This window comes from Cnephaeus nilssonii (assembly GCF_951640355.1).
Source record: "Cnephaeus nilssonii genome assembly, chromosome: 2".
Classification (NCBI taxonomy): domain Eukaryota; kingdom Metazoa; phylum Chordata; class Mammalia; order Chiroptera; family Vespertilionidae; genus Cnephaeus; species Cnephaeus nilssonii.
The window spans coordinates 90,444,236-90,471,923 of record NC_137073.1 but is presented as its reverse complement, the minus strand read 5'-3'; the positions used below and the strand labels follow the sequence as shown (position 1 = coordinate 90,471,923).

The 27,688-nt window shown below is 40.9% G+C and overlaps 1 protein-coding gene across 1 annotated transcript in view; it reads right to left on the bottom strand.

The window, feature by feature from the left end:
- Positions 1–19,533, bottom strand: part of LOC307114052 (Golgi phosphoprotein 3) — a 36,876-nt gene extending 17,343 nt beyond the window's left edge. The window contains exons 1-2 of the mRNA XM_079796236.1: positions 19,026–19,533; positions 4,474–4,605 (exon numbers count right to left, since the gene is read on the bottom strand). Of these exons, the coding sequence (XP_079652362.1) occupies positions 4,474–4,605; positions 19,026–19,250 (357 nt within the window). The 5' untranslated portion in view covers positions 19,251–19,533. The remainder of the gene's footprint in view (positions 1–4,473; positions 4,606–19,025) is intronic.
- Positions 19,534–27,688: the final 8,155 nt, after the last annotated feature.

Genomic DNA, 27,688 nt, shown 5'->3' with positions numbered 1-27,688 from the left:
GTCCCCTGTCAAGCCCACCAGGCAGGGGGGGCACAGTCTCAGGTCCCTGCTGATTGCTCGTTAAGGCTCATTACGGGAACTCAGCCTCTATTGTGGGTGCAGCCATCTTGTGTTATGGAATTCCTGCCTCCACTGTGGGTGCAGCCATCTTGTTACAGCGTGACGGTCAATTTGTATACTCCCTCTTTATTAGATAGGATAACTGGGGTCATGCCACACCACTTCTTAAATCCATATAATCTAAGCTCAATGCCCACCTCAGGCCCACGTTCACCCTCTTCTGAGTATAAGTAGATCTTTTTTCTTTTGAAATTCTGTCCCCTAAATCTATCTCAGAGGGATCACTTTTCTCCATCACCTCTGCAATTATTCTAGTCTACCTAAGCTAGTTATCTTTCACTTGGATTAATTTAAGTTTTCTAATGAGTTTCAGCCATTTTCAATCCATTCTCTTTACTGATCTTTATAAAAGGCAAATCCTATATAATAAAAGGCTAATATGCATATCGACCGAAAAGCAGAATGACTGCTCACTATGACACGCACTGACCACCAGAGGGCAGACGCTCAACACAGGAGCTGCCCCCAGTGGTTAGTGCTCCAGAAGCCGGCTCACGGCTGGTGAGTGCAGTGGCAGTGGCGGGAGCCTCTCCTACCTCCGCGGCAGCACAAGGATGTCTGACTGACAGCTTAGACCTGCTCCCCATGGCAGTCTGACATCCCCCAAGGGCTTCTGGACTGTGAGAGGGTGCAGGCCCTGCTGAGGGACAACCCCCCCCTAGTGCACGAATTTCGTGCACCAGGCCTCTAGTCTTATCATGACATTCCATTGTTTCTGCTTAAAACTCTTCAACGACTCATAGAGGAAGTCCTAAACTCCCTAATAAAATTCAGCAGTGTATAGCCCACTAGCAAATATCCTGTGCTCACACATATAATTTCTACTTAGTTCTTTTGTTCCCCCCTTTGGAGGAGGGAGTCTCATTCTAACCTGAATAGGTAACCAAGGATGACAAGACATTTGAAGGAAAGCCTTCAGCAGCAAAGAGACCAAAAGAGAGAGGAAATAAGAACTCTGATGAATCATAGATAACACAGATAAAGAAAACTTTCAGAAGAGCCATAATATCCTCAGAGATTTTAAAGATATTACATTCATAAAACAAGAATGAGAAGCCACAATTAAAAAAAAAATGAAAAAAGGGCTCCTAGAAAAGAAAAACATGAGCCAAGGTGATGATTAAAAAACAAACAAACTCAAGATAAGAGAGGTCACAGAACATCAATTATATCTCAATAAAGTTGGGAAATAAAGAAAAATCAGAAAGAAAAAAAAAAGAGTAGCTAAGAGGTCCACATTCAACTTACAGAGTTAAGAAAACGGAGGGCAAAAGATACAAGAATATAAGAAAACTTTCCAAAACCAAAAGACACACATTTTCACATTGAAGGAGTGCATGCATAATGAACTTTTAAAGACCCACATCAAGGCAAATCATACAATTTCAGAATATCAGGGATAAACAGATAATCCCAAATGCTTCCAGAAAGGAAAAAGCAGATATCAAACCAAGAATGAAAATCAGAAGGGCACCAAACTTTAATGGCAACTCTGTATACTAGAGGACAATAGAGAAATATCTTCAAAAATTATATGCATAACCCAAGGACACAGGCAATAGTGTGCTGAAGGCCTGGGACAGGGAGGAGGTGGGGGGAGGACGGCCGGTACAGGCTAGAAGGGGTCAATAGGGATAAAAAAGGAACATCTGTAACACCACGGATAAGTTAAAAAAAAAAAATTCTATGGAAAAATAATTTATACCTAACATCCTATTGCCAGTCAAATAAAACTAACCTGTCAAATGAAACTGAAGTAGCATCTTCAAGTACACAAAAATCTCAAAACAGTTTCCTCCCACAAGGATGGAAGAAAATATTAGACCCAGGAAACAGAGGGTTGAAAGCAGTAAAAATGTGACAGGAAGTTCCAGCAGAACCAAAGCATTACTGGCTCAGATTGAAGCAAAATGTGAATTTTAAGGAAGTTAATGGAATTATAAATTTGAACATTTGAAAATTAATACTAAGTTTTCTCTGGTGAAGCACGTAAGAAAAAAGGACAGCTACATAGAAAACGTTAAAAATAGAATTATTAACTCTAGGAAAAAATAACCATACAAGAAAGGAAAATATCACAGGATATAACTAACTAAAGAAAACTATACATAGTTGTAATGATATAAAACAGTCATTACTGTTTTGCCAACAATTATGACATACTCTATTAGAAAGGGGGGCAGGCATTGAGGTGATATGTAAGAGAGCCAAATATGCATCTGTTTTGAGAGTAAACAGCATCTCAAATTAATTTACCAAGAAATGGCAGTATAAGTTTAGAAATATGGAGGTAAATGACAAAATAAATAAAAGAACTACAGCAAGCTAAATGGTTGCCCCTAAAAGGTGTTCATGTCCTAACCCCCCAAAGCTAATCCCCATTAAATTTTTGTAGATAAAATTAAGTTAATTAGATCTGGAGATGAGACTGTCCTAGATTATCCAGATGGGCCCTAACTGCAATGGCATACAAAGGAGGGACACACAAAACAAGGCGATATAAAGAAAGAGTAGAGAGAGATGAGGCCAGAAGCCAAGGAAAGCCTGGAACCACCAGAAGCTAGAAGAGGAAAGGAACAGAATTTCCCTTAGAGCCTTCAATGAGAGCACAGCACATTCTGGCCTCCACAACTATGAGATAATAACTACCTGTTGTTTTAGGTCCCGAAGTGTGTGGTAATTTGTTAAGGCAGCCCTAGGAAATTAATACGAAGACAGAAACTGGTTGCCTCCAAGAAGCAGGACTAAGGAGTGAAGAAAGGTAAAGAAGACTGCTTTTTTGTTAGAAGCCTTTTAATACAATTTGACTTTATAACTACTACATATATATTACCTTAATAAAAATCATTAATTATTTTTAAGTGTGTAAATTAAATTAGAGTATTTTTCCAAAAGACATATCAACTATCTACTTAATTAAGATCGAAAAAGCAAGTAGAATGAAACAATAAGCCCAGGCAGGCAGGGAACATGTGTCTCCTGATCACCACTGTATCTCCAGGATCTAGCTCAACACATGGCAGACTTAAGCACTAAATAAATATAAGTTGTTGATAACTAACACAAAACTGGTCTTGTTCCCAAACAAAAAAGTATCAATATCAGTACAAAAACCCAGTATCAATATCTTTTAACCAGGTCTGGGCTCCATAACATTAATGCAAAATTACTTAAAATTACTATAATTCTAGCAACCTCTGTGTATATTTCATCAATAACTATAACAGCAGATTCTTAAAGTCCCCCTCCCCCATAATTCTATGGTTCCACAGTAAAATGAAACAAAATTATATTCAGCCTTATATAGTTATCTAAAACAGTAATTTTATTTTTTAAAATATTTTTATTGATTTCAGAGAGGAAGGGAGAAGGAGAGAGAGATATAAACATTAGTAATGAAAGAGAATCACCAATCGGCTGCCTCCTGCACACCCCACATGCCAGCCTGCAACCCGGGCATCTGCCCTGACTGGGAATTGAACCATGACCTCCTGGTTCATAGGTTGATGCTCAACCACTGAGCCATGCCAGTCCAGCTAAAACAGCAATTTTAAAACTAATCTTATGCCAGTTCACTTGACTTTTAAATGCCTAAATTAAATTTTAAAGTCCCATGAGAAAGATTTTTCTGCTATATATACTATGTTTACTTTGTAAATAACTTTTAAGACTCATTAATGGCTTTCTTTCCTATAGGATTATTAGTCTCCATCACATTATCAATAAAAAAATGTTTCATTCTGGGCCTTGCTGGGTAGCTCAGTTGGTTGGAGCATCATCCCATACACCAAAAAGGTTGTGGGTTCAATTCCCAGTCAGGGCACATACTAAGTTGCAGGTTCAGTCCCCGGTCAGGGAGTAACTGATCGATGTTTCTCTCTCACATCAATGTTTCTCCCCTCTCCCCTCTCCCCTCTCCCCTCTCTCTCCCTCCCTCCCCCTTCCTTCCTGTCTCTTTAAAATCAATAGAAACATATCAGGTGAGGATAAGTAAAAAAGGTTCCATTCTGACTTAAACGTTTTGGATTTCATTAGGACACTCTATTAAAGAAACACAATGAAAGTTATGTCAAGGCTTTCCAAACTATGGCTTTCAGAAGCAGGAAATAAAGTGTGGAGTCTTTCTGAATATGTGAGATGCAATGACCAGTGATCGTAGCAATGAATTACATTACTCATTATGCACAAAGAACCAGGAAACCAAGAATGAAAAAAAGATACAGAATCATGACTTAATAAAGATTTAACTTTAAAATCAACTTCCTTTAATTTTTGAAATCTATTAGAAAAAAACTTCATTTTAGGCAGCACAAACTCTTTAATAAGGATATATTTATTTAGCACTCCTCTTACCTTTCTTGTTAATAGACTTTTACGTCTCATTCCACAAGCCTCTAGTTGTAACCTTCCTCTTAACGCTAATTCAATTAACATACAGCCACGTAATCCAGATGATATACAGTCATTCCAAAATGATGTGTAACCCTATTTAAAAAAAGGAAACATAATAGCTAATTTACTTTTAATTCAGAGACAAAAATAGAAATATTTTTAACCATTTGGTGCCTTTTACCTTCCATATCTTGCCATAATTATAATTTTAAATACAATATTAAAAAATATATAATTACTATGCATTACTACTCTAGGATTTTCAGGGGTTTACTGACTTTTCACTACTTATCCTTACCTGCAGATGAATAACTTCAGAAATCAGAGGTTTAAATATATAGTATCTTTCATTCTTCGTTAAGTTATGTGTTTATTAAGCTCTTCCATATTGCAAGGACCAGGGTTCAACAACACAGTTAACCTCAGATTACAGTGGTTTATTATTAGTATATATGGGCAAGTTAAGCAGCCCAGGAAAAACCATCTAGCCCAATGTGGCCTCAGGAAAAATTAGAATAACATTCATTCAATGCCGACTATGATAAAAATACAAAGTTAGTTTTGGAAGACTATATTAGAAAATTTATGTATGGGCTCATGCCTTCAATTCTGAATGAGAAATAGTAAAACGATCAGATGGGCCTCCAAAGAGAAATTTAAGAGCCTATATCGAAAGTGGAAGAACAGCCAGACAATGAGATTGATAGACACCTACGGATCTGGGGTTACTCAAGTATATCAGGAACCAACCAGATGAAGTCAGGACACTCTTTGAGAGTGAATAACTGGGAGTTGTCTAAATTATGACGCCATGAACTTTGCCAGCAAGGTTGCCAGCTATCAACTTAAAGCACCCAACTCTGAAGAGGAAGCAGAAGCTACAACTGGTTCTAGTTAAAAGTCAGAACAGGATAGCATAATCTTGGTAAAAAGAAGAGCAGGCAAATTGATTCTCTGAAGAATGGAGGGCCTAGGATTAAGAAGGCCTAAAACTCTAGACCAGTGGTTCTCAACCTTTCTAATGCCGCGACCCTTTAATACAGTTCCTCATGTTGTGGTGACCCCCAAACATAAAATTATTTTTGTTGCTACTTCATAACTGTAATTTTGCTACTGTTACGAATCGTAATGTAAATATCTGTGTTTTCCGATGGTCTTAGGCCGTGGTCGGCAAACTGCGGCTCACAAGCCACATGCGGCTCTTTGGCCCCTTCAGTGTGGCTCTTCCACAAAATACGACAGCCTGAGTCTATTTTGAAGAAGTGGCGTTAGAAGAAGTTTAAGTTTAAAAAATTTGGCTCTCAAAAGAAATTTCAATCGTTGTACTGTTGATATTTGGCTCTGTTGACTAATGAGTTTGCAGACCACTGGTCTTAGGCGACCCTGTAGAGCCTAAGGGGATAAAATATGTGACTTAGGGCAAAAGGGCCTAAGGGAATAAATATAGTGACTTAGGGCAAAACAGTATACATGACCTATTTTAATTTCAAAAAAAGCACTTGCAAGTCAATCATCAAGGGTATTTTAAAAACTCTTTAATAGCATATAAAGAACTGTCTGTAATGAATGTTAACATAAGCACTTATGATGAAGTACCTGAAAACTGGTGTTCGACACTATTACATGTAATTTTAGAGAGGACAAGAAAAAGTTCCAAGTTTTCTCTGGACACTGAAGTTTTTCTAAATATCAAACTGTTAAGAAAACTTGGAAATATCTTGGCACACTGTTAATAGTTACAGAGGCATGCTAAGTGTGTAATACATTTAGATTTTAAAATCCAAGTTAAAGACTCTCTGGTTGATAGATTCTGGACTACATGAAACCTAAAAATCACCACTATTTCCTAAAAACCCCACATTCCGGTATGCTGAGATAATTAATGAAGCCTACAGAAGATGGCTTGCCATCAAAAAGAATATGGAATAAAAAGCCAAAAAATAAAAGATTAAAAAAAAAAAAAGAGTTATCCTATCCTTGTATAGAAGCAACTTCTAAAATGGTTCCCAATGATCCCTGCCTCTTGGTATTCATGCCCTCATGCAATCCCCTGCTCTTGAATACAGACTAAACTTGGGGACTTGATTCTAAGAAACAAATTATGGCAAATATGATGGTATGTCACCTCAGCGATTAGGCTACAAAATGATTGTGGCGTCCACCTTGGGCCTCTTCCTCCTCGCTTGCTCTGTCAGCTACCATGCTGCAAGTTGTTCTATATAGATACAAATCAGGCAAGGAACTGAGGCTCTCAGTCCAACAACCTGCAAGGAACAGAATCCTCCTCCAGTTGAGCATTCAGATGAAACTGAAGCTCTGGCCAACAACTTAACTGCAATCTCATGAGGCACCTTGACCCAAAAGCACCCAGTTAAGCAATGCATGATTCCTGATCCACAAAAACTGAGATAGTATATATTTTCTGTTTTAAGCTAAATTTTATTACAGTTTTAAGAAAACTATCATAATGGCTGCCTAGAGCTGGGAGTGATAAGGAAAAAGGAAAGTGAGGGCTAAAGGGTCTGGGGTTTGGGGGGGGGGGGGGGGGGAGATTGATAAAAATGTAAAATCAAGGAGAATTAATGGAAAAATTACTATAAACAATAAGAGAATTTAGAAAAGTACCAAGATTATAAAATCAACAGACATCAATAGCTGTCATATACAAACAATCTAATAATAGACAAATATGCAAATTGACCGCACCTTCACTACGCCCAAGCCACGCCCACCAGCCAAACCACGCCCACCAACCAATCAGGACGAATATGCAAATTATCAAAACAAAGATGGCGGCTAATTTGCATATCGCGACAGCATAGAAAGAAGCCAAGAGCTGCAGAAGGGAGCAAAGCTGCAGAGAAGCAAGCAAGCGGGGGGGGGGGGGGGGGGAGAGAAGGGAGGAGCGGAGGCGGGGCCGGGGGAGAAGGAAGTTGAGCAGGCGGGGCCGGGGGAGAAGGGAGGAGCGGAGGCGGGGCCAGGGGAGAAGGGAGGAGAGCGGGCTGTTGGATAAGTTAGAAAAGCAGGGGGGCTGGCGGAGAAGGCGGGGCGGGGGAGAAGGGAGGAGCAGAGGCGGGGCCGGGGGCGAAGGGAAGAGCGGAGGCGGGTCAAGGGAGAAGGGAAAAGCAGGCGGGCTGGCAGAGAAGGCGGGCCGGGGGAGAAGGGAGGAGCGGAGGCGGGGCCAGGGAAGAAGGAAGGAGAGCGGGCTGGCGGAGAAGTTAGAAAAGCAGGGGGGCTGGCGGAGATCGCGGGGCGGGAGACAAGGGAGGAGAGCAGGCAGGGTGGGGTAGAGTGCAGCAGGAAACCCTATTGCAGGATTTTTACTGCAACGGGAACGCTAGTAAAATATAAAAGGTAAAAATACTTGCAAAGACCTCATTTACAATAGTAACCCCCAAAAAAGAAAATATCTAGGCAAACCTACATGAAGGAAACTTCAACTCTCTTGAAATACTAAAAAATAGATTTGGACAATGGAAAACATCTCATTCTTAGATACAAAGACTCAACATTATAAAGTTATCAGTTTTTCCTAAGTTAACATAAATTTAATATGATTCCAATAAAAATAAAACCTGTTGCCCTGGTTGGGTGGCTCAGCTGGTTGGAGCATTGTGGTACACAAAAAGGTTGTGAGTTCAATTCCCATTCTGGGCACATAGCTAGGTTTCGAGTTCGATGACCAGTTGGGGGCACATACAGGAGGCAGCGGATCAATGTTTCTCTCTCACTTCCATGTTTTTCTCTCTCTTGCAAAAATCAAATCCATGAAAACATATCCTCAGGTGAGGATGAAATAAAAGAGTAAAACAATAATAACAACTGGTTGGGTTTTTTTGCTGGAACTATACAAATTAAAAATAAAGTTCCTAAAGAAAAATAAAAAAGATTAGCCAAGAAAACTTGGGAGAGGAGGGAGCAATATATGGGGAACAGAAGTGGAAACTGTCCTACTAGGTAAGACTTTAGATTTACAAACCTCTAGAAATGAAATGATGTGATACTGGCACATGAACAAACAGATCAAAAGAAGAAAGTCTTGCCTTAGCCGGTTTGGCTCAGTGGATAGAGCATGAGCCAGTGGACTGAAGGGTCCCGGGTTCAATTCCGGTCAAGGGCACATGCCCAGGTTGCGGGCTTGATCCCCAGAGTGGGGCGTGCCAGAGGCAGCCCATCAATGATTCTCTCTCATCATTGATGTTTCTCTCTCTCCTTCACCCTTTCATGCTGATACCTCAGTATGACAAAACGCATCTCTCAGGCAACAAAATGTTTTTGTTGAAAGAAAAACAGCCACCAGTGACAGCATTTCAGAGGCAGCCATGTATGTAAAAGTGAAGATGCCGCATACTGACTTACTGAAAGACACCCCTGGAACGAGTGCCGAAAGTGATTCATTTAATGCTAGTAGGGGGTGCTTAGATAAATTTAGTAAGTGTTTATTTATATATTAAAGAGTACATTAGAGCGAAACTGGTTTGGCTCAGTGGATAGAGCGTCAGCCTGTGGACTGGGAGGTCCCGGGTTTGATTCCGGTCAAGGGCATGTACCTTGGTTGCGGGCACATCCCCAGTGGGGAGTGTGCAGGAGGCAGCTGATCGACGTTTCTCTCTCATCGTTGTTTCTGACTCTCTATCCCTCTCTTCCTCTCTGTAAAATCTCAATAAAATATATTAAAAAAAAAAAAGAGTACATTAGACATGTACTATATATAAGAAGGGTTAAAATGGAATCATTTGGGGGTCTGGAACAGAGTAATCCAATTTACATTATTTCTAATGGGGAAAAATGATAACAATTTTCAAACAAATAACTTTTCAAACAGTTTTCCAGAACAAATTAAGTTCGAGAACCAAGGTTCCACCTTATATACATAATGGAATACAATGGAGCCATAAAAGATGTCTATGTAATGATGTGGAACAATCTTCAGAGTTAAAAGGAAGATGCCAAGCAACATAGATAATAGACTACCTTTTATATAAGGAGGAGAGGTGCTAAGAAATACTTCCCAAACTATTTTTTTTTATTACCAATAAGGGAAGGTAGGAATAAAATAGAAGGGACAACAATGAAAATCAGACTTCTAACTTGTAATGTAGTTACACCATTTCAAAACAGAAAAAATTTCTTTAATTAATGAAAACAAATGAACTAACCTAAGTATATACTTCTTAGTAATACAACTACATAGAAAAATTAATTTTTTTTGAAAAATTAATTATTTTAACTGGCTTTAGAAGGCATTATTTTAACTAAAAAAGTACTACAAAGAAATTTTAGATTGAACTCAATAGTCAGTTGGTAGTAATGCTGACATTGCTATTTTAACCCTTTGTACACCATAAGCGTCTATAGCCACTTTAAAAAATCATTTTTCATGAGAATTTTCAACTGAAAATATTCAAGAATGCCCAAATTGTGAGCAATATATTTATTTTTGTAATATTCATTGCAAATTGATTTTTTAAATTAAATTCAAAATATTGTGGCGTGTGGGGATAGTTTGTTTTGGACAAGCGGCAGTTAACTGGTTAAAACTATTTTCATGCATGTAGTAAGCCAATGCAAATAAGTTAACTGTGGTCCATTCCCCACTAAAAGAAACTAGGACTCCTTGAAGGAATGACTGATTCCAGGTTTGGAGCAGGATACATACAAGGTAAGCCTGGAACTTTTGTTGTTGACCAGAAGAAAGAAGTTACCAAATATTAGTAAGTCATATCAAAAGAACACTAAAGCCAAAAAGAATTCCCATAGGCAAGGTGGAACAATATGAACATAAAATAATAACAATAATAAGCCCTAACTGGTTTGGCTCAGTGGATAGAGCGTCGGCCTGCGGGCTGAAGGGTCCCAGGTTTGATTCCAGGCAAGGGCATGTACCTTGGTTGTGGGGTACATCCCCAGTAGGGGGTATGCATGAGGCAGCTTATAGATGTTTCTCTCTCATCAATGTTTCTAACTCTCTATTCCTCTCCCTTCCTCTCTGTAAAAAAATCAATAAAATATATTTAAAATTAATAATAATACAAGTGATTAAAACAATAGATATTTTTAAAGTAATAATTTTAAATAAGAAAAAAGCCCACAGCTCACTTTTGCCCCACCCTGTATATAGTTCAGTAAACTTACTGCTTTAACTTTTTAATTATTTTAACTTAGCATTCATCTTTGTAACATCTGGGTACTCTAAAGATATTTGAAAGCTAAGTTTTAAGGTTAGGCAGGTCATTAGTGATGGACACATTTTATATATGTGTAAGCTAATCTTGTCTGAAATAAAAATAAAAAATTGTGAAATGTTTTACTTTGACTTTTTCAAAAGGTGAGACTTACAGCTTTTAAAAAATAACCATTAACAATTTATGGGGGGGATGAGGACAAATATGTGATACCTTAATCAATAAAGAAATGTAAAAAAAATTTATATGCAGTTCTTTAATTTCCAGTCCTCCCATAAGGAAATGGGTGAGGGAACACAAAAGTTTACCTACAAATTATCAACCAATAAGAATCATTTTGACAAAAAAATTTAACTCAGAACTTCCTACAGTTCAGTATGCTACAACTGTTCCTCCAGCTACTACAAATTCTATTACAAGAATTCTTATCAGAGAAAAAGGTTTCTAAACCTCAGCTATACACAAACTTTTTATTTTCAATATTAATTTCAGTGTTTCTCAAGTTTTTTTCAATATCACTCCCTAAAGGAGCTTTTTCAGACATTTTCTCCCTAACCTCTCCCCCATTAAATTGTAATAAAATGGGTTCCCTGTGTATGTGTTTGGATGCTTATGTGTATCTATGCTTTATACATAAAAAGAGCAAGAACTTTTCACCACCACCCCCAGAACCAATTTTCACTCCCTTAAGGAAACCATTGAAAATACATGATTTACTTAATATTTAATATATTTTATTGATTTTTTACAGAGAGGGAGAGGGATAGAGTTAGAAACATCGATGAGAGAGAAACATCGATCAGCTGCCTCTTGCACACCCCCTACTGGGGATGTGCCCGCAACCATGGTACATGCCCTTGACCGGAATCGAACCCGGGATCCCTTGAGTCCACAGGCCGACGCTCTATCCACTGAGCCAAACCGGTTTTGGCTGATTTACTTAATATTTACTGAGTGGTAGCTATATGTCAGGCTGAGATCTATCAAAATAGCAACACAATTTAGTTTTGTACTTTACTATAAGAATTTTGAGCCACAGAACTAAAATGAAAATAGAGATCTTCTTCCTAGTGTTTATATCTAGTGAAAGGCCTGGCTCAATAAATATTTGATGAATGCATGGAGATTGTTAGAATTATAGATGTGGTAGTTACACAGCTTATGAATGCCCTTTAGCAAGATGGCCAGGCTGCAGAAATGTTGGCTTTAAAATATGAGCATAAAAATAAAAAGAATCATCAGTAGCTGCCTTGCAGAGTTGTCCAACGGTATTAAAATCTTCATGAGTGATAAACCTTTCTTACACACAAAAAAGAAATGTTGGCTTCAGATCTCAAGTAACTCAGAATTCAACTCACTGCCAACCTTGAAAGTTGGAATTTTCTAGTTAATTTTCAGGAGGAAAACAAAATAAAACAATGGAAAAACTTAAAAGTAAAACTAAGAAACAGTTCCTATTCAGTAATCTTTAACCTTCTGGTCCACGACACGCTTTGAGTATCAGATGAAAACATTATGTCCTCTTTCTCCAGGAAAACACACAAAATACAATTGCAGAGTGTTCAGTTTGTAAAAACGATCTGTAAACTCCAATTTAAGAACTTTTTCATTAAAGGAATATGTAATCCAAATGCAGTTTATTAAGTTTAGCTTTAAAATATTATTTTTTCATTTAAAAATTAGTTTTTAAAAAAATATATATATTTTTTTATTTCAGAGAGGAATAAAGAGGAAGAGACAGAAACATCAATGATGAGAGAATTATTGATCAGCTGCCTCTGCTCGCCCCCTACTGGGGATTGAACCGGCAATCCAGGCATGTGTCCTGGAACGAAATTGAACCCGGCACCCTCCAGTCCACAGGCCGACGCTCTAGCCACTGAGCCAAACCAGTTAGGGTTAAATATTAGTTAAGCTTAAATGTATACTTAACCAGAAGCATTTTTTTGGTAATGTAATGTACCTTAATATTAATTGTATTCTTACAAATCAGAAATCTACCAAACATCTAAAGAGAAACAGTCTACTTCCTACACATCACTGTAATACCTAAATTAAAACTTCAGTACATCGCCGTAACCAGTTTGGCTCAGTGGATAGAGTGTTGGCCTGCGGACTCAAGGGTCCCAGGTTCGATTCCAGTCAAGGGCATGTACCTTGGTTGCGGGCACATACCCAGTAGGGAGTGTGCAGGAGGCAGCTGATTGATGTTTCTAACTCTCTATCCCTCTCCCTTCCTCTATGTAAAAAATCAATAAAATATATTAAAACAAAAACAAAAAAACTTCAGTACATCAATTTCAAAACGAAGCCAGTAGGGGGCATGCAGGAGGCAGCCAATCTATGATTCTCTCTCATCACTGATGTTTCTATCTCTCTCCCTCTCATTTCCTCTCTGAAATCAATAAAAATATATATTTTTTAAAAATACATGACACCAGTTATTTGAGGTAATTCTCAATGAGGCATTCTGAAAACACTCAGGCATCTATGGAAAATCAAATAGTTGGTACTTGTCACTACATGTATTAAAATGGAAGAAACACGGGGACAAGCAGTCTCAAGGTGCTGCCTCAAAAGGAGACTCATGTTGGGCCAAAAGGTTAACATGACACGCATGATGTCTTTAGAGCAGCAGTCGCCAACCAAAGGTTGGCGAACGCTGCTTTGGAGTATTTTGAGATATATAAGCCGACACTTACTGTAACTATTTCTTAAATATAAAAAAAATTCCCCAAATATTTCAAAATGTGAACAAAATAATTTCAAAATACTGTACATTCTAAAAGATAATCTCAAATGATTCATACAGGGCAACTCGGAAAATTTGAAGTTAATAAATATCATTTATTAGTTTTCTGGCCACATTGTGAAAGAACCCTGAGGCACTGAAAATGGTTTCAATAGTACAATATCTCAGTTGAAAGGTACAGTCAAATGGTTCAATGAACTCCAAAAACTAATTTTTGAGATTCTGTATCTCTCAGACTTTTGTACCTACGCTTAAATACATGCAAAAAAAAAAAAAAGTTCAAATCTTTCAAAAATATGAAGGAATGATTATTTGTATTAATAAGAAATCAAAAAATTCCAAAACTCAGAAGCCTTTATTATACTTTGTTACTAAAATCTTAGCACATCTTGAAATACTGAATATTTGTTGAATGAATTACTCATCAAATCTGATACGCTGAGATGGTGTATATCACTGCATATATAGAAAGGAGAATTTTTTTTAAGTTATACATTTTGGTAATATTTCAAAGTAGTGAACCTGGGAAACTTATTCCAAAAATGGAATGCATCTATCTTTGGGATCAATCTTTGGAGCCAGTTTAAAAGCCATGCAAAGTCCGTTCCATCATTTTAAACTTGTACACACTAACATTACTTGGATAGGTCTCCAAAAAACCGCATCAATTTAAACTTGCACATATTGACACTACTAACATAGTTCTCCAAAAAGCCTCACGGCCTATTTTGCTCTCAACAGCCAAAGTCCCGTGAGAAAATATCTGACTGGACAAGCCTAGGCCTGGTTGCACCACAAAAAGGGAACGTGTAAATGCTTCAATAGGGCATCTTGGGCTATACACACAATGGGGAATGCCTTAAAAGCAAGACAAACCTTAGGGGAATTCTTGGTGGAGAGCAAAACAAAAAATGTCTGTAGCAGTCCAATCAGAACATTAAGAGGACTACTTCTCCATTTAGAGAATTTTAAGGCTCAGAGAGCTTAAAATATGTAAAAATAAAGGATACACTTCAGACCAGGACTACAGCACCTCTTTCCACTTCTGCTATTCCTCAGGCTCACTCTTACACCTGATCATTTAAAATAATCAAATCCAATAAAATATATTTAAAAATAAAATAAAATAATCAAATCCCATCTTAAATCACTAAGATTTGCCACGGACAAAGATATTTGAAAAGTACATGACACAGTCTTAGCTGGTTTGGTTCAGTGAAGCGTTGGCCTGTGGACTGAAGGGTCCCAGGTTCGATTCCGGTCAGGGGCACATGCCTGGCTTGCGGGCTCGATCCGCAGTAGGGGGCATGCAGGAGGCAGCCAATCTATGATTCTCTCTCATCACTGATGTTTCTATCTCTCTCTCCCTCTCATTTCCTCTCTGAAATCAATAAAAAAATATATTTTTTAAAAATACATGACACCAGTTATTTGAGGTAATTCTCAATGAGGCATTCTGAAAACACTCAGGCATCTATGGAAAATCAAATAGTTGGGGAAAGAAAAACACCTGGCTCATTTGCTTCTCCTCCCCCTCAAACAGGAAAGATTACAGAAATGGTGCCCATTATTTGAAAGTTGAATTCAAGTTTAAACCTATCTGCCATCCTGGCTGTAGCCTCTGAAGATCTACTTCAATACCTATGTCTTTGATGCTCAACCCAGACTGAGCACAGGAATTCCCAAAAGGGCTCTGGCATCTGTTTTAATATAAAAGCCAGAAAAGATCATCATGGGTAAAACAAACAAACAAAAAACTCTGAAATGTGTTCCTAAATTTAAAAAAATAATCTTCACAATGACTTTAGAGTCACCCATAACAGGTAATCTGAAGCCAGACCATATGCTTACTGGCAGGGTGAGGCTTCTGTTCAGTAAAGAGGGGAAGGAGGAGAACACTTAGATTCAGATAATGTCAAAGTAACTTTTTAACTATGGTAGATTATAAATGTGATACAAGTTGATAACTCAATGAGAATGAACAAATGACAATCTCACAATATGGATGAATCTCACAAACAATGCTTAACAAAAGCAAGACACAAATGAAAATACACAAATGAAAAAAATTATTCTATGCTGAATTCTAAAGCCAAGATAACGGTGACCTCTGAGGACTAGGCAGTGACTAGAAAGGAAATCAAGTGGGACTTTTGGAGAGCTGGTCATGTTCTGTTTCTTGACCTAGGTGTTAGTTTAACAGGAATGTTCAGTCTGTGAAAATTCATCACATTTATGATATTTGCACTTTTCTGTAGGTTTATTATTGAACAAGAGTATTTCTTTAAAATACATTTTTATTGATTTCAGAGAGGAAGGGAGGGGAAGAGAGATAGAAATATCAATGATGAGAGAGAATCATTGATCAGCCGCCTCCTGCAGGGCCCACACTGGGGATCAATCCCACTACCTGGGCATGTGCCCTTGACCAGAATTGAACCCAGGATCCTTCAGTCCACAGGCCGACGCTCTATCCACTGAGCAACCGGCTAGGGCTCAACAAAAAAATTTTTTAAAAGCTGTAAGTCTCACCTTTTGAAAAAGTCAAAGTAAAACGTTTTGCAATTTTTTATTTTTATTTCAAACAAGATTAGCTTACATATATATAAAATGTGTCCATCACTAATGACCTGCCTAACCTTAAAATTTAGCTTTTAAATATCTTTAGAGTAACCAGATGTTAGAAAGATGGATGCTAAGTTAAAATAATTAAAAAGTTAAAGCAGTAAGTTTACTGAACTATATACAGGGTGGGGCAAAAGTAGGTTTGTAAACCTACTGTAAACCAACTTTTGCCCCACCCTGTATTATGAACTTGTTAATATCAAATTTAGTACATTAAAATCTAATACTAACAAGCATAAATGCCTAGGCTCTTGGTAAGAGAGTAATTCCTACCCCTCTAATAAGAGTGATACAAGCTGAAGACATGGGGAAAACCTCCAAAGGAGAAATGCATGAATGGATGAGTTGACAGGGCTGGTTATTAGTAAGTGAAGACATGAAGACAGGAAAAAATACAGAAGTTAATCATTAAAACCTAAATCTAAAGTAGTGCAAAATCCCAACCACACCCACCTCCTCTTCAACTCCCGGGACCTGCCTACAACAGGCAATATGAAGTTCCCTATGGTGGTTGTTGAAATCAGCAAGAAATATTCAGAATTAGCTAGTGTCTGGACCTTGGCCAAGACATGGCAAAGTTTGTGACTCCAGACACAAACACAACTGATGACTTCAATTATCTGCCACCAGAGAACTTTAAATTGTCTAAATTTTCTAAGTACTATTTTTTATACTGATTATATACTGAAATAATATTGAAATAATATATATATTTTAAAATCCTTTATTGTTTAAAATATTACATATAGTATTAAAGAGGTCTCCTTTCCCCCCCCACTGACCTCTCCCCGGCCACCCCTATCTCCCACTAAGTACTATTTTTTAAATTAGATTTTTTATTGATTTCAGAGAGGGAAAGAGAGAGATGGAAACATAAATGATGAGAGAATCTTAAGTTCAACAAACAAATTGTTTAGATTATCTTCATGAAAATCTATCACAGGAAAATAGTGTGCTGATATGCTAAACCAGTGATGGCGAACTTCTGACACCCGTCAGTGCCATTTCTGATGACACGAACTTCTGACACCCGTCAGTGCCATTTCTGATGACACGCTGCCGCTGAGGCGGCCGCATGCCGAGGATGAAATATTTATGTTATTTAAACTATAAGTATCGCGAAATAATGTTTTTTCCTCAAAGTGACACACTACCCGAGTTATGCTCAGTTTTTTGGCGAAGTTTGACACACCAAGCTCAAAAGGTTGCCCATCACTGTTAAACATTTAGAGTAACACATACTTGAAACACCATAATTTCTCACTCTGAGTAACTCAAAAGTCCAAAAGCTAGTTTTAGTATTTTTAAGTTTTAGTTTTACATCAGGATATGCCCTCACAGAAATCGCTCAAAAACTATAAAACCAAAATGTCCACTCAGGAACGAGGATGACTCGTTTTCTTCCTTTTTCATTTTCTTTTTCTAAAATGTTACTTTTGTCGCAAAGAAAAAAGGTGATTATTATAAACAAAGAAAAATGTTTATTACCAAGATTCTAAATTGTGAAGCCTAAAAAGGCAAGTTGAATACCTTCTAAAAACCATATTTCTAGGACACTAGACATGTAGTTTATTTTTCCAAAGAACAAAAAAATTCCACATACAGCCTAGGCCCACTTCACAGCCAGAGAGACATAACCTTTTTCATGTGATCTTAGTAAAACTTCAGCAAATGGAAAACCTAGATATTGCAAATGCTCTCTAGACAGTTCTATCCAGGTAAACTTTAGTTCATTTGATTACTAAATATCAGGAGTCCACCAACAGTCCATATAACCTCACCTATATCTGATACATTTTGGTGAAGACTAAGTTGTTTCAGAAGGATTTTACCCACCTTCATGAATTGACAAAATGTTCTTGCAATCAAAACTTAGGAATACCTGAAACTAATACAATTTTGTATGTCAGCTATAATTTTAAAATTCTTAAAAAAGAAAAGAAAAACTTAGATCTTTTTGTATCTGACGTCTCAAAATGTCTGTGGTGTCCATGCTGAAACAAGCTTCTGAAACCACCTTACCACATTTGATTTAGACTAACCATCTCCCCCACAGTCTGGAAGCCTCTTAAAATAATCATTTTTGTAGACAGAAGGATATGTGATAAAAAAACACACAAATACAGCAAAATGCTAATGACAGAACCTAGGAGATGAATATATAAGGTGTACACTAGGCGAGTGTTTTTTTTTCCCCAACTGTATGTGTGAAAATTCTCAGAAGATATTTGGGTGAATATAATCTTTCAAAGTCTGAACAAAAACACCTATGGCAACTTCAGCCTACCTAAGGCTGTGAGGCCTTTCATCAAATCACGAGCCTGGCACTTCAAGCCCCCAACCCCCCCCACGAAAAAGCCCTTCCTTAAGACTTTCTGAAGAATAGAACATCAACTGATAACATTTTAAAGCAATATTAAAAATAACCTTCCACCCAAAACAAGTTTACCTAGTGAGTCATTTTCCAGTTAAGTGTCCTGAGGATTTTGTTGGACTTCTAACTTTATCAGTAAAATAACTTTGCCCATTACCATTTCACCGACATTTAAAAAAATCCCCAACAGTCCACACCTTAAAGCTTTTTAACCTCCCAGAAATCAGACCCGCGGAGCCCTCCCAGGTCCTGGAACCTGCAAAAGGCGGGAGTTCGGGGCTGGAGGCTCCAGGTGCTCCGCTCTAACCCGCGTCTCCAGGTGGGGATGGTAACCTGGCGTGTCCACGGGCTAAAGGGCTATTCACCGCGCGGAAGAGGCGAGGAGGAAATGCACAGCCAGGGAGTCGGACGGCACTGAGTGATGTGAAAGGAGGAAGGGAACCCGAGCCGTCTGTGCGGGGAGGACCGGGGAGGACCGGGAGGACCTGGGGGGCAACGGGCCAGCCGGGCGCCCCCGGGCGCGGGAGCTCAGAGGGCGGACGCCCGGGCCCCGCCGGCCACCCCGCCCTGCGCGCACCTCTCGGTCCTTGAGGCCCAGCAGGAGCACCTCCTCCATCAGGGTCAGCCGCGTTTCCTTGGAGTCGCCCTTGTCGTCGTCGTCCTGTTCGTCGCGGCGGCTCTGCGCGTCGTCCTCGCCGCTGCCGCCACCGCCGCCGGCCGCCCGCTCCTTGTCGGCCGCGCTGCGGGAGGCCTCGGTGCGGCGCTGCACCAGGCCCGAGCTGCGCTGGGTCAGCGAGGTCATGGCTCCGGCCGAGGCGCCGCGCCGGGCCGACTGGGACGCGGGACAGACAGACCGGCTTTCCCTCCTCCTCCCCCGCGGCCCCCGACCCGGGCTTCCGTGTTAAATCCGGGCGCTGGGGCGACGTCTGACGGCAGCGGGGCCGGGGGCAATCATGGGGAGACGGCGGGGGCGAGGCGGGCGGGCCGGGCGTCGGCGCGGCGCGAGACGGGTTCCTTCCTTCCTGCAGCCGCAGCCAGGAGGCAGCCGGAGCTCCGAGGCGGCGGCGGCGGCGGCGGCGGCGGCGCCTCTCCAATATGGCGGCGCCGGCTGACGTCACCGGAGGATGTGGCACGCCGGCGTGGGGCTGGCCCGAGGGCGCCGGAAGCGACGGCGGGGCGCCGAGAGCCCCGCCCCCTCTCGCAGGCCACGCCCCTCCCGCCCCGGGTGACGGTCGCCGGCCCGTGATCCTCGCGCTGTGTGGCGTCCTCCCGCCCCGCCTACCCCTTCGCTTCTCTACAAACCAGGGCTGGAGCCCGGAGTCGGGAGACGTGGCCTAGCGAGGGGGCATCCCGCTCCGCCTCCAGCTGTGCCCCTAGCTCCCGAACACCGCCATCCTCGGAGTTGGCCTCGGCCGGGCTGGCGGGGACCCGGCTTGGAATCCCGGGGTCCCCACGAGACCCAGAAAGGACGTGGGTCGCCGCGGATGGGGGCGAGGGGCGGCGCGCGCTCGGCCCCCACGCCCTTCTGAAGGAGCACCCGCACTTGAATGGCTTGGAGGGGACTCTCGGTGTTTTCTGGGTGTATTACCGTATGGAAGAGGTTAGAACAAATTGACTAGTTCTGTTTGTAACACTTTCCCTCACCTCCCGACTCGGAAAGTGACCACGAGCGCAGGGAGGACAGTTCGTGCTGCCCACGTCGGTTCACTCGCCCTTGACGAGCTTTAAAGAGACAATAAACCTGTTGAGTATCATGCCACGTCTTTGTCCACATTGAATTTCCCTCCGTTTAAGCACACGGTTACATCCTCTTGGAGTGCTTGACAATGTATGCGAGTTAGGTTAAAGAAGACGTAAAGGTCAACCCAGGTCGGAGGTATGAAGAGCCGGGAGGGTGGAGCTGGTAAGTAGAACATTACCTATTAATAATGGCACTGTATGCCATCCAATATTATTGAAAATCAACAATGACCTCGGGCTGTGGCTACAGAATGGTTTAGATAGAAACATACTGTTGTAACAGGACTTAAGCTATAATAAATGAAAGACGCCGGTTGTCAAACCGTCCCGTAGAATATTCTGACTACAGAGCTCTCCCCCCTTCGCAAAACCATTGTCCAAAACTGGTCATACCTGTCAGCACCCCAAGCCCTGGCAATCCAGAATGCAGAATCTCCAGCGGCTGGGAGGAGGGGCAGGCTGAGTACAAAGTAGACCTTTTTATTTTCCCTATTATCTGGACAAAGGTCAACTTCACCTCAAACGATTTCTCCTATTCACATCCTGTTCAGCTTTTTCTTTTTCATCCCCCAACTCTTTCCCAAATAGCTTAAATAGGTTTCCTTTTAAAATTAATGTAAATAATTTCCTTTTTTATTAATATAGTCAAATGAATAGTTGAGCCCTAACCGGTTTGGCTCAGTGGATAGAACGTCGGCCTACGGACTCAAGGGTCCCAGGTTTGATTCCGGTCAAGGGCAGGTACCTTGGTTGCAGGCACATACCCACTAGGGAGTGTGCAGGAGGCAGCTGATGGATGTTTCTCTCTCATCGATGTTTCTCTCTATCCCTCTCCCTTCCTCTCTAAAAAATCAATAAAATATATATTTTTAAAAATGAATAGTTGAAGGAGGATAAACATAGATACAGTGTGTGGATGAAAGGGGCCACATGCTGACCTGACAAGCTCAGGGAAGGCCTGCATGACAGTCTTGCAAACTCAGAGGCCTAAAGTAGCCACAAAGGATGGTCTGAAATTAAACTTTAACTAAAAACAGTTATGGTGGGTAGTTACATCCTAGGCTGGTATCTTCACTGACAAGGTCAATCTTTACCTTAACTGAGCCTATCTGTCTTCTTGCATGCATGATAACATATCCTTGAAATGTCTGGGTAACTTGTAACTCCCCTTTTTCTGGACCCCTTGGGGCACAACCTAATGTGCTGGGCGCCAGGACAGATACCACAAATTCCTTCATTATTATCATTTTAATATTCCTGCACCCACCTAAGTATGTGTCTATCATTTTACTTTTTATCCAATCCCAGGGGTTTCCCTGCTTTGCTTTCTCCCGCCCCTCTAGTCTATCACCAATGGAATTCATATAACCCACCTATTTCCCTTTCCTTTGGTTGCAATGTATAAATACAAATGTAACCCGCTATTCTCCGGAGCATTATCTCAATTCGTTGAGGTTCTACTTCCCGGCATATGTCGACAGTTTGGCTCAAATAAACTCAAACATTCTTTACAGGTTTCAATGTTTTTTTACATTAACAAGTGAAAATCTTCCAGACCTGCCCTTATTCACCCAGTAGTTCCCCCTGCCCCTCCCTTGGTGGTTTTAAAATATGCAAACAAATTATCTGATGCTCCTTCTCTCAAAAGCTGAAACCTAATTTCCCTCCCCAGACTTAGTGGCTCTCTTCAGATGAATAGAACATGGCAGGTGTGACTGAGTGTGACTCCTTAGACTAGGTCATAAAAGTATTTGGCGTTCTTCCTTGCTCCCCTTTCTCCATCTCCATCTCTCTCTTTCTCTCTCTCAGATCATTCTTTTTTTACCCCCTTTAAAAACAAAAACTTCTGTTGATTGATGTTAGAGAGGAAGAGGGAAACAGCGATTTGTTGTTCCACTTATTTATGCATTCATTGGTTGCTTCTTCACTTGATCTTAGCCAAAAGGCCGAGAAGCGATCATTGGTTGCTTCTTTTATGTGCCCTGACCAGGGATGGGACCCACCCACGTCCTTGGCATATTGGGACAACACTCTAACCAAATGAGCTACCTGGTCAGGGTTCAAGATCATTCATTCTGAGGGAGGCCAACAGCCATGTCATGAAGAGATGCAAGCAGCATTATGGAGTGGTCCAGTTGGGAGGGAACAGAGGCCTCCTGTGATGAGTCATCTTGGAGGTGGTTCCCCCAGCCCCAGTCATCTTGATCGCAACCTCATGAAAGATTCTGAGCCAGTTCCACCCAGCTAAGCCATTTCTGTATTTTTGAGCTACAAAAACTGTGAGATAATAAGTATTTGTTGTCTTAAGCTGCTAAATTTGAGGTCCTTTGTTATGTAGTAACAGTACTAAAATATTTGGGCACATATACACACAAATAGATAACTAATATTACCATATTTTCCGGCATATAAGACGACTTTTTAACCCAGGAAAATCTTCTATACGCCTAGTCGTTTTATACGCTGGAAAATACGGTACTTTCTTAGATATCCTTCCAGATTTTTTAAATGTATATTCAAAGAAATATGAAAATATTTTTTCCTTATCTATGCAAATCATAGTACATTATCCACATTGTTTTATATCTTGATTTCTTTTCACTTAATTGATGTTGGAGAGCTGTCTGTACCAATACTTAAGAACATTCTTCATGCTTTGTTTCAGCTGCCCCAAACCACCTACCCACTGGCAGTCATTCCTTTTGCTCTCACTCCTCCTCTAAGGCAAACTTGCCTATTTGCCTATTCTGGTGGGGTTTGGTTCCTCTTTTTTCTTCTCTGATGCATAGGTCTAGTCATCTCTGCTTACTCTGCCCCAGTGCCAGTACAAACATGTTCCTCTCCAAGGGCCACCATAATTCATTTAGCTTCATTTCTGTAAACACACTCTGTGTCAGCAAGGAGTGATTTTCTGCCAACTGTCCATGCCACTGTCCCTAGCTTGCAGGGAATTTCCTAAGGAGCTTTCTGCTCTGACCCCTCTTGAAGGGGAGAGCTCCCTCCCTCTCCTGCCAATGGGTAAAGGATCTTTTCCAAGGTATATCTGCCATAATCTTTTCCCATCTACCCACCTTTAAAAGATAAAATTGTTGTATTTTGCATTTATATAGCCCCTTTACTAGAAGCTCACAATACTCACTCTCCTGTACTGCATGGAATTTTTATACCTTCATGAGGTTTATCACAAGTTTTCCTTCCATATTTGTCCCTACTCTATTACCTTCTCACCACCAAATTCCCTCCCCATCAGTTCACTAACAAAATTCAGAAACTATTCCAGATGAATTTGTATCTGCATAGGGAAAGCTGCTGTTTAAAACATACAAAAAAGCAACAGAGTTCATATACAAAACACTACCTCTAATAAAAATTTAATCAACTAAAATAGGAATTATTATTTCAACTGGATTATTTCTTTCCACCAAAATAAAATGAGGATGCAAAAAATTACCTTAGGTAACATAATAATGTTCATAATAATCTTAATAATGACTATATCTTTTTTAACTCAAAATATCAATAAACTTTTACTTTGCATCATTTAATTAATTAGTAAGATGATGTGGTATAATTACCTATTTCCTTCTCTTATGAAAAAGAGGCTTAGGTAAGTGAAATGTATTTTAGTAATAAATAATCCTAAATCCGACATTGAAATTGGGTTGTTTTATTTTTCTTTGAAGAGTTGCTTGATTGGTTAGGCTAATTTTTAAAAATTGTTATTCTTTTGCATTTGCATTTGAAGGTGTTACTTGGTTTTGGAAAATTCATTATCAACCAAACTGCAGAAGATATAATTGAGGAAGATCTGGGAAGATCAGTTTCTCAGTCTTTACATTTGCTCAACTGCTATTGTATTCTTCCTCAGATCCAGTAATCAATTCTGTTGGTGCTATTTCTCAAAACCAAGGTGTGGCCAACTCATGGCCTACTTCTGCCCCTGATCCAGAGATGGGGTCTATATCCCCTCATTTTGACCCTGACTAGGACTTGAGACTGCCTCAACCAATAGGGCATGGTGGAATGGACCTTACATTACTTCTAAGGGTAGGTCATCCTCTATAATAAAAGGCTAATATGCAAATCGACCAAACAGCGGGGACAACTGGTCGCTATGACGTGCACTGACCACCACGGGGCAGATGCTCAATGCAGGAGCTGCCCACTGGTGGTCACTGTGCTCCCATAGGGGGAGCACCGCTCAGCCAGAAGCTGGGCTCATGGCTGGTGAGCGCAGCGGCGGTGACGGGATTCTCTCCCGCCTCTGCAGCAGTGCTAAGGATGTCCGACTGACAACTTAGACCTGTAAGCCATCAGCTGGACATCCCCCAAGGGCTCCTGGACTGCAAGAGGGCACAGGCTGGGCTGAGGGACCACCCCCCCACCAAGTGCAGGAATTTCATGCACCAGGCCTCTAGTTAAAATATAATAGACTCCTGCTTTGTTTTCATGGGATGATTGCTTTTGGAACCCAGTCACTGTGGGGAACCCAACCATCCTGTGTAGAGGCCTACCTAGAAAGGACCTGAGGTCCCTGGCCCACAACCCTCGTTGAGCTCCCAGCTCACAGTCAGCATCAATTTCCCCTCCACATGGTTGAGTCATGTTGAAGGTGAATCCTCCAGCCCTCCAGTTGAGTTGTCCCAGGTGTGGACATCTCAACTGGAGCAAACATGGATTTGTGAAAAATAGGTCACTGAATCACAGGGTAAGAAGAGTTTCCTTGACTCGTACTTCTCTAGAGCACAGTCTGGTATCCTATATAATAAAGAGTTAATATGTTAATTAGATAGAACAGCTGAACGACCTTCTGGACATCCTTTTGGACGACCTTCCAGACGAAGCTGGGGCTGTGAGGGCTGGCTGAGGCTGCGAGGGCTGAGCCCCTTACACAAATTTCGTGCATCGGGCCTCTAGTATATTATATTTAGATTCCAAGGACTTTCCTCTTCTTGTGGTAAAATAACCAAGTCAGTTATCAAAAGAAATAGTTGTTAACTGCCAATAGAACTCTGAACGCTTCATCAGCTTCCCTCATTGAAATAAGTAATTTAGGGAAAGCTGATCTTACACTCATTCTATGGACATGAAACTTTAAATAGGAAGAGCTAAGTCCCCAGTGGACATAAGGGCCAGGAGCAGCCTGGCTAAGGGAAATAATCAGGTTCAAGAAGTCATGGAAAGAAGTGGATATGCTCTCAAGGGACAGGGAGAAAACCCTCCAATTGTGAGGGTAGGACAAAAAAGTTAAACCAGTTAAGTCACCTGAGCATGAATTAGAGGGGTTGTCACAGATGTCATCTCTCTTGTTTCTTAATTCTTGAAGGGGGGTGAGTGGGATGAAGTCAAGATGCCCAAGGGCTACTCACACAAGGGGCTCAACGTATCCTTACGAATTTAACACTTCTTGTTTTCAGGAGAAATCGAATGCATCAGATGATCGTTTGAAAATTAAGTTGCTTTTTCCACATAACAATATGCCTTGAGAATCAGAGCATTTGCCACTATTGCAATCTTTTTAATGGCTGCAAAGTATTTCACAGTATGGGCAAACATTGAATCAGTTCTGTAATGATGGACATGTAACTTATTCCTAAATGTCCACGATGCCAACAGTACTACAATAAACCCCTTATACAAACATCTATATGCTGAGTGTTTTTATACGATAGATTCATATCTTAAGTTGAAGATGAACTGGTGAATGTCCCGATTTCCCCCTATGACAGAACATTCACATACTCTCGGCCTCCCTTTGTCTTGTGCCTTTAAGGAGTGTTTTTTAGTGACTTCTCCCAAGGAATTCTGGTATGGCTACTCACTAAGTAAACAGAAGACTCCAGTTACAGAATAATTCAGCTGCAGAAGCTGAAGTTAACTAGGACCTGGAATTTGATGTGAGCAATTCTGCTCACCCAAAGAGTTTCTTAATAAAGACGGCCTTGAAATATGTTTACCTTCCTTGGTTCCCCTGCTATTTTTAGTTCCTTGGGTAAAGTTAATACTTGATTATAAATACACGCTTTTAAAATAAAATAAAGGAAACCTTATAACATAAACGTAAGAAGTTTCAACTGTATATGCCCACCCTCAGGAGAAACAGCAGGTATACCATCAGCCTCTTCTTGGAGATATATTTGTCTCCTTGTATTAACCGGTGCCTTGTGACCTTAACACCTAAATGTCTCTCCAAACATCATTTAGCCAAGTCTAAATCATAACTATATTCAGCCTTCTGGTCTGGCCTACCAGTTTTATTTTTATTTATTTGTCTCAATAAGGGTTGAGGGAGGGAGGAGGAAAATGAATAAGTTAGGTTTGCCTTTTACAAAGGCCAGACCAGCAGGATGTTTCAAGGGCATAAGCTAAATTTAAATAAATCCTTGTTGGATGAGCCTTAGATAATTGAATTGTACTCCACCTAATATGTTACCAAAGCCACTGCACTTAGAGCGATGTCAGACACACCTGCCATTCTGTGATGTTTCCATCCTTAACCATAACTCCCAAGGGGTGTGACGATCCCATTCAAGTTACCACAGCCATGTGCCCCTTGCTCCTTATGAGGAAAGTTCCCTTTCAGTGGTGGTCTGTTTGCTTGCTTATTGGCAGGCATGTTTCAAATGGTACAGCTTCAAAATATAGGGTGTTTTTTTGTTTACAATAGAAAAATAAGCCTATAAAAGCCATTGCAATTTGAACTAAAATTCTAATCTACAAACAAGAGACTGGTTTGGAATGAAGACTTAAAAAGATGAGATTAAGGGCCCTGGCCAGGTAGCTCAGTTGTTTAGAACATCATCCTGATACACCAAGGTGGAGGGTTTGATCCCCAGGCAGGACACAAACAAGGAGTAACCAATGAATGCATAAATAAATTGATACAACAAATTGATGTCTCTCTCTCAAGCCAATAAATAAATATCCTAACTAATAAAGAGGAAATATGCTAATAGACTGCCACACCCTCAAAGATGGCGGTGCCCACAGTCACAAGATGGCGGCGCCCACAGTCACAAGATGGCGGCGCCCGTTCCCCTCAGCCCCCAGGGGTGGCAGGCGCTCAGTAAGGCCCCAGGCGGGCCCAGCCACTCCACGTGCCTGCCTCCAGAGTCCCCCAGTCCCCTCAGCCCCCCAGCCGCCCAGGGCCGGCCCGAGGCGCAGGCAAGCCTCAGATGGTGGCTACCCAGATGCCCAGGGCCGCCTGAGGCTTGCGCTGCTGGCAGTGGCAGCAGCAGAGGTGTGATGGGGTGTCACCTTCCCCTGATCGCTGGGTCGCCTCCCACCCCTGAGGGCTCCCGGGCTGTGAGAGGGGGCAGGCTGGGCTGAGGGGACCCCCCCCCCAGTGCATGAATTTTCATTCATGCATCGGGCCTCTAGTTTTCAATAAGAAAGATGAGATGGAGGAAATCAGTGTTTTGGCTGATGGAATTTAATGGCTGAAACAAAGTTGATGAAGTACCAGCTTGAGCATTCACCACTGTCATCTTACCACTGTGC